At 55.8% G+C, this 11840-nt stretch overlaps 3 protein-coding genes across 3 annotated transcripts; 2 read left to right on the plus strand and 1 right to left on the minus strand.

The window, feature by feature from the left end:
• Positions 1 to 146: 146 nt before the first annotated feature.
• On the plus strand, positions 147 to 2662 carry MAM_02691 (Phosphoesterase; the record flags this gene model as incomplete). The annotated part of the gene is made up of 7 exons (XM_040821490.1): positions 147 to 269; positions 351 to 401; positions 506 to 875; positions 1021 to 1407; positions 1507 to 1617; positions 1713 to 1919; positions 1968 to 2662. The coding sequence occupies 7 exons, from the start codon at positions 147 to 149 to the stop codon at positions 2660 to 2662; spliced, it is 1944 nt and encodes a 647-aa protein (XP_040680904.1).
• A 1667-nt stretch (positions 2663 to 4329) lies between these two features.
• MAM_02692 (uncharacterized protein) lies at positions 4330 to 4701 on the plus strand (the record flags this gene model as incomplete). The annotated part of the gene is made up of 1 exon (XM_040821491.1): positions 4330 to 4701. The coding sequence occupies one exon, from the start codon at positions 4330 to 4332 to the stop codon at positions 4699 to 4701; it is 372 nt and encodes a 123-aa protein (XP_040680905.1).
• A 1388-nt stretch (positions 4702 to 6089) lies between these two features.
• On the minus strand, positions 6090 to 7361 carry MAM_02693 (Concanavalin A-like lectin/glucanase; the record flags this gene model as incomplete). Its single annotated transcript, XM_040821492.1, has 3 exons — positions 6090 to 6339; positions 6457 to 6952; positions 7124 to 7361. The coding sequence occupies 3 exons, from the start codon at positions 7359 to 7361 to the stop codon at positions 6090 to 6092; spliced, it is 984 nt and encodes a 327-aa protein (XP_040680906.1).
• Between the last annotated feature and the right edge of the window lie 4479 nt (positions 7362 to 11840).

Here is an 11840-nt window from a genome sequence, read left to right on the forward strand (position 1 = left end):
GTATACTCGGAAACGACGAGCTTTCCCGACGACATTAATAAACGACGCTGCGGGCCCAGTGTCTCGAGACTCTCTCACTCAGTCTGCTCGGCGTGAGCCCAAGAGCCAAGCTCGGCCGCCCCCAGAAACTCTGCAGACCATTCAAGATGCACCGCAAACTCTGCCTCCCGGCCGCCGCCTTGGCTGCGGCAACGGCAGTTCAGGCCGGGTCGCTCAAAGACGTCAAACACATTGTGCTGTTCATGCAGGAGAACCGCGCGTTTGATCATGTAAGTCCCAGCCGGCCAACAAGCCCCTTCCTCCAGGGCCCAGGCCGTTCATCGTCCTAACAGCAGCCTGTCGATGGATAGTACTTTGGCACCATGGCCGGTGTTCGTGGCTTTGGCGACCCCAACGTGCAGGTAAACCCAGACGGTCGCTCTACATTTGAACAGCAAGTCCAGCCTCAAGCCTGCTCAGCGCGGTCCCCCGCTGACACGTCCTCTCCAGGCCAATCTCTCGTCAGAACGACGTCGACATCTTGAAGCCTTGGCACATCAACTACCTCGGTGGTGAATGGCTCGACGCAACACAATGCATGGGCGCCGGCGACAATGGCTGGGTCGCGATGCACTCGGCCTACAGCGGCGGGCTCGGCAACAATTGGGCCAACGCAGACAGCCCCTACAGCCTGGGATACTTCAAAAGAGCTGATATTCCGACGCACTTTGACATTGCCGAGGGCTGGACCGTCGCGGACATGGCCAGCCAAAGCATTCTAGCCGCCACGGACCCGAACCGTATAACATGGATGAGTGGCTCTGTGAATATCCCCGGGTCGCCAACCAATCCGGATGGCAAGGGCGGCATGATCATTGACAACAGTGCAACTCCGGGTGAGACCCCCCGAGACCAGCCCCCCCTTCTCTCTCTCCCTTTTTGTTTCTCACCGTCAGAGGGAGAGCGACGAGACGAGAGCTGCGCCGACCTGCAGCGCCGGATGTATGATGAACTGGTCCGGCGGTGGCTGACTGCGTGCAGGCTGCGAGGCACCGGGACTTAACTGCTTCCCGTTCGTGTGGAAGACTTTCCCCGAGTACCTGGAGGATGCGGGCATCTCGTGGCAGGTGTGGCAGGACTTTGACAACTTCGAGGACAATATGCTTGCGTACTTTGCGCAGTACCAGACGGCAAAGACCGGCTCGGCCCTCCGGGACAAGGGTAACTCGTATCCGGGCCTGAACGCCTTCTTCCAAGCCGCGGCCAGGGGTGCCCTGCCTCAAGTGAGCTGGATCGTCGGCCCGCAGGAGCAGAGTGAACATCCTCCCAACCTGCCCAAGGACGGTGCCTGGCTGCAAAAGAAGGTTGTTGACGCCATCACCAACAGCCCGGCTTACAATGAGACGGTGCTCATCATAAGCTACGACGGTACGCGCAAAACTTGCCTTTTTTTTCTTGTTTCTTTTTTTGGGGGGGACCTCGCTTTCGTCGTGCGTCGGCTAACTCATGTCAAATTGCACATTCCAGAGCAAGGAGGCTGGGCCGACCATGTGGTTCCAGTTGTTGCGCCCAAGGGCACTGCCGGAGAGTGGCTCAAGGATCCCTACAACAAATTCGGGGACGTGCCTCTCGGTCCAGGTAAGCTGCGTCGTTGCAAAACAAGCCCGGTGGCAAGGCCGTCGTCGCGCCTACAGCATACCGAGTACTGACCCAGGGCACGTTTCCGCGAGCAGGTTGGAGAACGCCTCGGTTTATCATCTCGCCATGGTCACGAGGCGGCAACGTCTTCACCGAGTTTGCCGATCACACGTCGGATATTCAGTTCGTCGAGGAGTGGGCGGCGGCCCACGGCTATCGAGGCGTGCGAACCAAGGCCCTGACGCAATGGCGGCGCGACCACATGTCCAACCTGCTGAATGCATTTGACTTTGACAATGTGAGTGAGCGTCGCGTCGCGCCTACATGACATGTTCACAGCGCTAATCCAGGCACGCGCACGTCGGAACGCAAAAAGCCCGACTACTCCAGGCCCCTGATCACGCCGGTTGACACGCCTCCTTCCCTTCCCGACGACGGCTCGCGCTGGACAGGAAACCTTAGTCTCGGGTCCTTGACCGGGCCGTGGGTCGGCGCCGCCAAGTGCCTCCAAGATCACAAGACCAACAAGCCGCCGGTTCCGTATGGGAAGCAAAACGCCGACCAGGACATGGCCCAGCTCGTCGAGCAGGGCTTCAAGAGAGTGCGCGGCCGGCTCACCGAGGGTCGCTACCTCACCTTCGAAATGTTCGGGCTCGCCCTTACCAACTTCAACGGAACCGTGGTCAGCGTTACGCCCGCGACGAGCAGTCACGGTGACGCCAGACAGAGATGGATCGTCCACACGGTTGGCGGACCCGGCGCCGGCAACCACTTCTACCTGCAGTCGGCCGTGGACAAGAAGTACGTCTCGGCGTGGCCTGTTGTCGGCCTGCTGACGTCGGATGCCAACAAGGCGCAGGCGTTTCACATCACGTACCACCCGAGGGGCTCCAAGTACAGCCTGAGTCTCGGCAACAGATCGGACGCATTCGTCAAGCTCAGTCCGACCAGCAGACGGCGCTCGGCCGATGGAAGCATGTCGGGGATCTCCTGGGCGGCAAAGGCGGGAGGGTTCAGCGTTTACAGTGTATCATATTCCTCGTAACATCATATCCCTCGTAACAGTCGCATAAATATACCTTGATGACCTCCTCAGCCGGCTCCTTTGTGCCCCTTTACCTGTTTCGGGTGCGTTGCAATGGCCTTATTGGCGGTTTGGGAGGCGCCACGACGCCCTATGAACGCCACCTGCGGGGTTTTGCTTGGCCGCCGCCTACTATCCAAGACGGCAAAGCATACATGAGCTGAACGCTCAAGAAGAGGTGCATCGAGAGGTGTATGCTGTATTCCAAAGTCGTCTTTTGCGGGAGCAGTGGCGCATTCTGACGGGGTGGCGTCGACGTCGACGTTTGCCCAGAGGCCTGGCTGTTGGGATTGAAGCAGACGAGATGCTCTTTTTGTGTTTTTTTTCTTTTCTTTTTTTTTTTTTCCCAAAAAGTCCCAGACCAAGTAGCCGCGGGAAGCGCGAGCTAAAACTCCAGTGTCTCCTGTGGGCCCAAAAGTGGACCCAGCAGTTCTGGTTGGGGGGAATAATAATAGTCCCTTCTCGTCCGGCCTCGTCTTCTCCGCTTACATCTTTCACAAAACAAGCCCAGCGACGCCAAACTTGCTCGGGCACCAGGATGCCGGCAACAAAAAGCTCGAGAATCGCCGGCGAGACTGCATCAATGCCGATAACGTGCCGTCTGTCGGTGCACGACGTCGGCGTGAACACGATTCGCATCCCCGGATGGAGTCGACTCGGCCCGCGAGCCCCTTGGCAGACGGCAACCGCATGCTACCGCGCCTCCATGCCGTGGTGAACAAGGCCGCCCGCGGGGCCTGCCTGGGCGTATAACTATATCCTACATATACTCGGTAGCCGTGTTTCCGGCCCAGGTGATGCTCGTCCGGGCACTTCCGACCCTGGCTCGCCGCAACATCCATCCAAGGCGAGAGATGGAGTCGTTTCCTTCAAGGTGTTGCGCGGCTTCTGTGGCCTTGCTGCATGGGGTCACGTAATTTCCAAAGCGAGGCGCGCAAGCCAGCAGGAAGCCTGGCCTGGTGCCTTAGGCCCAGGCGTGTTGTTCAGGGTACCGCTGTCCGTCGGATTTGCCGAATGTCCAAAGTGGCGACTCAGTCGCCAACCTGGCTGGCCCTGGTGTGCTCGAAACTTCCTGGACATCCAGCTTCCCTTGGTTCGGACAGCGGTAAAGGTGAAAAGCAGACAGGGCCAACAGGGTCGGCCGTTGCAGCAGAGTGGAGGCCGAGGCATACCAAGGGTTTCATGGCTTGATGTCAATATACGCTTCCATGCGCACGACATGGCGCGCGTGCCGGTACTGATTCCGTTTACCGAGTGAAGAAGCCCTGGGCACGCGCCAATTGCAATATAAGTGTTACACGACGCGCCTCCTACGACCTACGAGGCACGCGCCGACTGGTGCCGACCGATTCAGCACTGTGGACCGGCGTCAAGGATGAACCAGGACGTGATGCGCACAACCTACAAGACTCGTGGCCTCTCGGCAAAACCAAGCCGCTGGAGGGAGAGGATTACGTGAAGCGCAGACAGGGCACACGACTATAAGGATCCATCGACTGGCCACACCCATTATGCTGCACGGTCTTCATACGTGCGCCGCTGTTTCAACCCAACTCTCGCTTTCCTGTCTCCCAACAACTACGTCGTCCTGTCACCCCTTCTTTCCTTCAGTTTCAAGATAGTCCACCATGAAAGCTACGCTCGTCGCCGCCCTGTCTCTGGCCGGATCAACCCTCGCGGCTCCGCCTGCTCGCCGCAGCGATGAGCCCAACGTTTCCCAGCTCGACCTCAGCTTGGTGAAAGGGGCCAAAATGTGGGCCAACGACAAAATTACAGACTGCGGCAAAAAAGAGCACGTCGAGCTCGAGAGCGAACGCGGCCGATATGCCGTGCTCCAATTGATCGACTCGAAAAGGCATTATACCGTGGACAACGACGACCATGACCGCTGCCGCAACGAAGTCGAGGTACCACCGGGCTGCTTTCATGGCGACGAACCCGCCGAAGGCTGCTTAATTTCCGTCTTGAAAGCGTACGACACCTGCACTGAAGGCTCCTGAACCATAGGGTTCCGGCAAACATGGCAGTTCTGGGGTTGCTTTCCGACTCGCGCCAGGCAGTCGTCTTGTCCAACCGCAAATGCCCTCCCCTTCGGAGCGGTAATTTCCCTGCACGTCAATGAGGCTCGGGTAGAACTCTCGGACTGGTCTCTGGCGCCCTTTTGTCCCTTGCTTTTTCTTCTCTTCCAAGGTATCAGTCTAGTCGCGTCAATTTACAGTTAAATATTGTGCAGCCTGGCTGTCTTGCGGGCATGGACTTGTCCAACAGTGAATAAATGGGAGCATTGCGAATAGTCTGTCTGTCTGCCCTGCCCTGCCCTGCCCTGCCCTGCCGGGGCTTGCGCCGGCATGTACATACATGCGTGGTGTTCAGGCGGGCCGCATCTGCGCTCAACGTGAGGATCTATCGATGAGTTGGGCGCATCTTCATTCCCTGGACATGGGTGCTGTGCTTGAGGCGTGTAAACTGCGGGCCAACCCGCATGGGTCGATTTGGAACACGTTTCATTCACTCGATCTAGAAGCGTTGTGAAGCACCACGGCCGGCAACGCTTGGTTAATCGGGACTCCGGCCCACCCAAGGGGGGCGAGGTGGACCAGCACAGCAGTCTGTCCAAATTGATTCATAAACGGCTCACGAGTCTTGGGGGTCATTCAACATGGGCAGTGTAGTCATGCACCAAGGCACGGCGAGGCGGGCGTTTCGTAACGCTTCATAAGCCCATTTCCACGAAAAAGACCGTGGGGTTGGCTCGGGGATAAACACGGCCAGAAGACGATACAAGTGGCTCCAGGCCCTCCACGACAAGAACCCCGGAAAGCAAGCAATGCGCCAACAAACTTTCCCAGCTCGGCTATTCCCCCCCCTTGGGGCAATACTCCACGCCCCAGACAGTCATGCCTTCACCTGAGAAACACGTGTCTAAATTCTGTCTATGAATCGTGATGCTGTGCAATGTCGCACCGGCCGGCTCCGTCCTAGTTGCAGAGTGTCTGCTTTCGCCCACAGTAAGCGCGTACCGTAATATACAAATACAACGTCATCCCGTATTGCCTATGCATAGTGACAAGTTATATCAAAATAAAAACAATCAGTGTGTCATGCGAGCCACGGCCCGGACCTACCATGTCCAAATAAACGCCAATAAAATAGCACTTCGTGTATCGCTTCATGGTGGCTGCACGCCATGTTGGTCGTTCGACCCAAGAATATACATAATGCCAGTCGCACGTGCCAATTAGTGGCGTCGCTGGTAAGCCACCATTCGTATTAGTGAATGCATGTCGCGTCTGAATTTTGCACCTTCTGGCAATTCAGCCAGTCTCGAATGGCCCGAATCAGATACCTGCCAATGGCGTTTCCGTTGATGTGGTGTTGCAATCCAGAGTTATGCAGACGTCTCGATGTCTATTGCCAGATTCGTCACGGAAAAGGTGACGTTGCTGGTCGAGCTGTAGGCTTCTTGTCCAAAGGCAACATAGCCGAGATAGTCCGTCTTTTGGGGATAGTTGGCGTTGTTCAAGTCAAAGATGCCGTCGAGAAGCGGCTTCAGGTTTCCCTGGAAGTTGGCAGTGGGCTTGGTTGCTACCCAGGACAGCACCCTTTGTTGCTGGGCATTAGTCCCGGCGTACAGCTCACTACAAACAGTCAGCTGCCATCTTTTGTACTCTATGTGTCTCTCCATCTGTGTGTGCGTCTTTCTGTGTGTGTGTGTCTCTCCCTATGGAAATGGGGAAAAAAAAACCCCAACTTACAATTCGACGCCGTTCAGGGTGGTAGTCTTGACCAGGCCCTTGTCGGCTGCAGTCGTCTTGCCAATGGGCCAAGCATCGGTACCAAAATCGGCCAACCACACCATCACCTCAAAGCCGGCCTTGGTACTTTCGCCGGCCTTGGTGCTGTCCTTGTCCATAAACATGTCAACGGCCACGTTGGCGTTGATCTGGTTTGCTGTGATGTCGTCCTCGGTAACCTGTTGACGTGTGTCATTCTTGAGCGACAGGGACCATTCAACGTCAAGCTCAAACTTGGAAACAGATCCGACCTGGACGGGAAATTTTTTGTTGTCGACTTCTGCGTTGGGGAAGGCGTGCACGTTGTTCCGCCCATTGGTAAGCCGGGGATACTGCCAGGTGACATTGAAGACGGGCGCTGAGAAATCCGTGGCGTATGTTCGATTTCCGTTGACGTTGACGAGCATGCAAAGAGCACCTGGCTCGCCGTCTTTCCAACCCCAAGGATTCGGATTTACTTTTGTGCAAGAGAGAGAATTGTTAGCAGCCAAGTTCTCGAGCCATGCGTGGAGTTTTGGAGGTTGGCAAGGCGCGGCAAAAAAGAAAAAAGAAAGAAAGAAAGGCAAGTCAAGGTAGATCAGGTGGCAGGCGACGGCACAGATTGTGTGCTCAGAAACAAAAGACTCACGGATGAAGTTCTGGCCCTTGGATTTGGGGTCGAAACCGAATGATTCATCGCACTTCATGAAGACGCCATCTTTGCCCCTAGGAATTCCTACTCCAGGCAGGTCGCCGGCGTTGTCACCGCCAGAGAATGGAGGCGGGCGGCCGTTTGCATTGTTGTGTACCTGCAAGCCCAACAAGATGGCGATGGTGGTACCGACCGGTATTGCCAGGAGGATGGCATTAACAAGCCATCTAAACATGGCGGTGGTGTAGGACGGGCAGGAGAGGCGACTGGAGGCGAGAGGACGGACGGCGAGCTGCGTCGCCGGGAGAGCGAAGGAGAGCGACGGGCTCGAGTATTTGAGAGTCGTCGAGTTTGTATGCTGACTGAGCTGGTTTGGGGAGAGGAACCGGTGCAGGTCGCAACGGCTCCAACGGCGGCGGGCGAAGCGAACGGCGCACGCTACGTACCAGGAGCGAGCGAGAGTCTGAAATACAAAAAGAAGCGAGAGCGGCCGCAAAAAGCACGGTCTCCTCGGCGGCGATGAGCGAGGACGAGTGAGCGAGGTGACTCGAGTGAGCGAGCGTGCGAGCGTGCGAGGGAAAAGGAGTCGCCCCTGCCGTCGCCAGTGCTGGCGGTGCTGGCACCTGCGAGTTGTTTTGCTGGGCACAACGGCGGTGGCATTGGTCTGCAGCGCAGGTACAAGCTACATGCAGCATTGAGTATAGTAAGTAGGTACTTAGAAGTACGAAGTAAGTACTTGAGTACTTGAAATACTGAGTACAGCATACAGGCTCAGCTACAGGCTACAGCCAGACAGGCCCCAGGGCAAACCAGCACCGAGTCAATGGTCTGGCGGATGCGGCTCCCTATGCCCTGGGCCCTGAATCCTGATGCAGCCGCATGCTTGCTTGCACAACAATGCTCGGACAGCAAAAGGGCGCAACCATAGTCCTCCATTGCGTTCCGAGTACAACAAAGACAATCCACGAGCACTGGTGGGAAACGAGCATCAGACCAGTCGGAAAGCCTGGGCGGGCCATGGGGGGCGTGCATTCATCACGAGCAGAGGACTACCGAGTACTCGGCATGCAATACTGTATCCGGTACATTCCTGGGTACGGAGAGAGAGGCTGGCAATAAGTAATTCGTCAACCAACAAACGCAGCACAGACGGCGACAGCACCAGCACCAGCACCAGCACCGGCACCGGCACCGGCACCGGCACCGCCTTGCCCGCCAACCAGCTCGTACGTGCGAGCAACCAACTCCGCAATCCGTACTCGTCTGCCTTGTGGCGGCGGTGTTATGGAAGCCACGCCCGCATTCCCGTCCTTTTCTCATCATTCTCCGCCATCGACTACTTGCGGTGGACGGACAATACGTACTTGGAGGGACTAGTTATCTGATGGCGCGTGTGCTTATCCATCTGAGTAGCCTCGCACCAGACGCCAAACAAACCGTCGCGGCATATGCAGCAAGCATGCAAGCAAGCAGCCGTTGTAAAGGTCGTCACGTAGCACCGCAGTAACGTATTCCGGACGCCCCACGGAGTACGCTACTCAGTTACGAATGCGACATGAGAAAAGAAACAAGAAAAGCTGCGGAACAGGGGCGCGCGCCACCAGGCCAGATCCTGACAGCCCTGGGCCAATCAAATGCGCCCGGACGCACGCGGATGAACGACGCCCGGCAAGGGTGGACTTGGCGGTGCGAACGGAGGGGCGGGCCAGGGTCGGGGAGGCTAAAGCAGCCAAAGGGGAAAGAAGCGGGGCGGGATCGTATCGAGACGGGGCCACGGCGCTTGGGCTGCGACGCATGCTTGCCCGCTGCCAAGCAAGCTTGCCGGTGGTGCCCTTGCCAGTTCAAAGTTTAACCGGTCGACACGCCGACCTTCGGCTGCGCAGCGACGCGAGTCATCTCCTACTTGTGCTGCGTGCGTGGGCTTGGAGCGTGGCGCACAAAGCGCCAACTCTCTTCAACACGAACGTCGGCATCCTCGACATGAGCCTGTTTGTGTATTGTGCAATACAATACCGAGTGTCGACTCTGGCACCAACAACGGGACGCCAACAGAGAGGACTCCACGGGCGGATTCCAATATCTGACCCCAACGACTCAGCCGGCGTGGCCAAATTCACCCAAACGTCTATCCGTACTCCGTACTGCCACCCCAACTACGTACTTGGATGCGCATCTTGTTGACGTTGGCGTGTCAGACCAGCGGTAGTTTGCCCGTCGGGTGCCGCCCTCGCAACAGGCTGCCGCAGACCATAAAGTTGGCAGCGGTTAGTGGTGACACTGCGCCTGCACCACGAGCAGTGACGCTGACAACTTTTGCTGCACTACTGCCAAGAAAGATCTATAGATAAGTTTAGGGGTCCTTGCTGCTATGGTCCTAAAATTAAGCGCCATAGGGCAATAAAGCCTGCCAAGCAATTCCCCCAAGATGCTAGTCTTGGACCACTAAGATATGCCAACAAGACTAGTTTAGGATTGATTTGACGGACTTTTCCCCCCACAAGGAAAAAAAAGAGAGAGAGAGGGAGAGAGAGCAAAAGAGTAAGAGAGAGATACAGCCAACACAATGTACAATGTCTAGACTCCACATTGCATGCTGGCGATTTCCACCGTCTGCTCGGAATTGCACAATACGTTTCGATGGGTCGGCTGCCCCGTAATAGTAGCACCTAGTCCACTGTGGTTGAACGTGGCGTGCTTGGACCTTGTCTTTAACTTGTCGCGTGTGGTCACAGCATCCCTCCTTCCTCAGCACACACACAAAAAGTACGGAGCATGTGCAAGGGTCAGTCAGCTACTGTACTTTAAGAAACCGTGGCGTTTATGTACTAGACTGTTGCGACTTGCTGCTACGTATTATTGTTTGTGTGAAGCAGTACTAGTATTAAGTTAAGCATAAGGCGTGCACTCACTCTACTCTGCTCTGCTCTCTCGCTCTATAAGTCTACTTACTATCTGGTTTTGTTTTTATTTTTTTCCTTCACATACAGTAAGGAGTGCATGCATACAGTATCATACTAATAATAATCAGGCGCGTTTATTATGCTTGCAGATAGGGTCTTGCAAAAAAAAAGGGCAAACTCTATTATTATTGTTCAAGTGCAGCTCTACTTATCGTAATGCTTGCGGCAGCGCAGGTAGCTAATAGATTACAACATTCAACTAGTACTACAGAGTACAGAGTACGTGCTATAATGTGCACTCGCCTACCTGTGTCTAGACATGCAAGGCATAGAGGGCTGCAGATGTCAATTGTTGCTAGTGGCCACTACTGAAGCGCCTGCCCCCATTCTGCCCTGCCCTGTCAGTGCTCTAGACGGCATACTTAGCCAATCATATTAAAGCCTGTATTAAGTAATGTATTGTTGTGATCCATGCTGTTGACAAGAGGCTTTAATGACACGTCAAAAAAAAAGGAGAAGAGGAAAAAGGGGCGGGATAGTGCTTGCTACCTAATACTCCTGCATTTTAATCACTAAGAAACAGCACTAATAGATCTACATCCAACAAAGAAATGCTTGAAACCTGCAGCACTAGGTCTTTTTGCAGTGTCATGTTTCCCCAGGCCGACGCTCAACATGAATCGCGTGGCAGCCCGGCACTGTTGATGTCTGTGATTCGCCGTCATGTTGTGCTTTTCTGACCATGCAGGGTCAGAGATGCTAAAACAAGGCGCCCGACGCCGTCAGCTTTGGTGGGACCGGAAGAGGGCAAGTTGCCCCCCACGAACTCATCTGACACACGCCCCTCCCTCACGCCCCGGAGCACGCCCCCTCCAGTCTACCCGAACCATTTTAGCTTGTCTTTTTGTTTGTCCGTCCAGTCCAGAGTCCACAGGACTCGTGCCCGCAGCCCGGCCGAGCCTACAGAGTACTGGGGATGGGGGGGGCGCCAGTGCAGAGACATGAGCGCACTGGCAGCAACTGGCTCAGGGCTTGCATACTTCGTAACTACTCAATACCAAGTACTTCTTACTTCCAAGTACGCACCTGGGCTGATTCGCCATCCGCCGCCCTGCAGGCCGTCCGTGTAGCGCGTACCGTGCACATCAGAGCCCAGTTTAGAAGCAGGCTGCTCCGTATTCCGTAGCAGTAGACTTTAAAGCCAAACTGTTGCGTCGTTCCTTCCCGCGGCTCCTCGTCCACAGCCCGTTGGAGTACGCCGCCTCAAAACACCCAGCAGCTGGCTGTCATCCTCCTCGTATCGCCAGCTCGCGCCTTTCGTTTCTTCCAAACATCACCTCCAGGCGAACCATCGCCTCCATCGCGACCTTGCTTCTACACTCGTTTTATGGTCCATGACCACAGCAAGTCGTGCCGGCTCTCTTGTTCGCATGTACGCCAATTCGGCCGAGCAAACGTTTGGGCTTCCAACCCGACCCGACCACGGCCCTAACGGTTCACTGCCACTTCAACTTGGCCCGAGGATTCCCAGTATTCAGTAGACTGTATTGAATCCGTCACATAAAATAACAGGAGCACTGAAGAAGGAGAGACGAAAATCCTTGCCTGTCTTGCCTCGCCGCATTCAACGTTCCCATCATCAGCTCGACGCCCATCAACAGCAAGTCACCCACCTTTATCGGATTGACCTGCTCCAATCCCAATCCCAACCTGAAGCTAGCCCCCTTCTGGCTCCTCGACCTTGAAAACGGCCGTTGGAACATTTTGAGCATCTCCATCAAACTCCAGTGCGCCGATTTTTTTGCTTCAGTTGA

This window comes from Metarhizium album, assembly GCF_000804445.1.
Source record: "Metarhizium album ARSEF 1941 chromosome Unknown scaffold_4, whole genome shotgun sequence".
Taxonomy (NCBI): domain Eukaryota; kingdom Fungi; phylum Ascomycota; class Sordariomycetes; order Hypocreales; family Clavicipitaceae; genus Metarhizium; species Metarhizium album.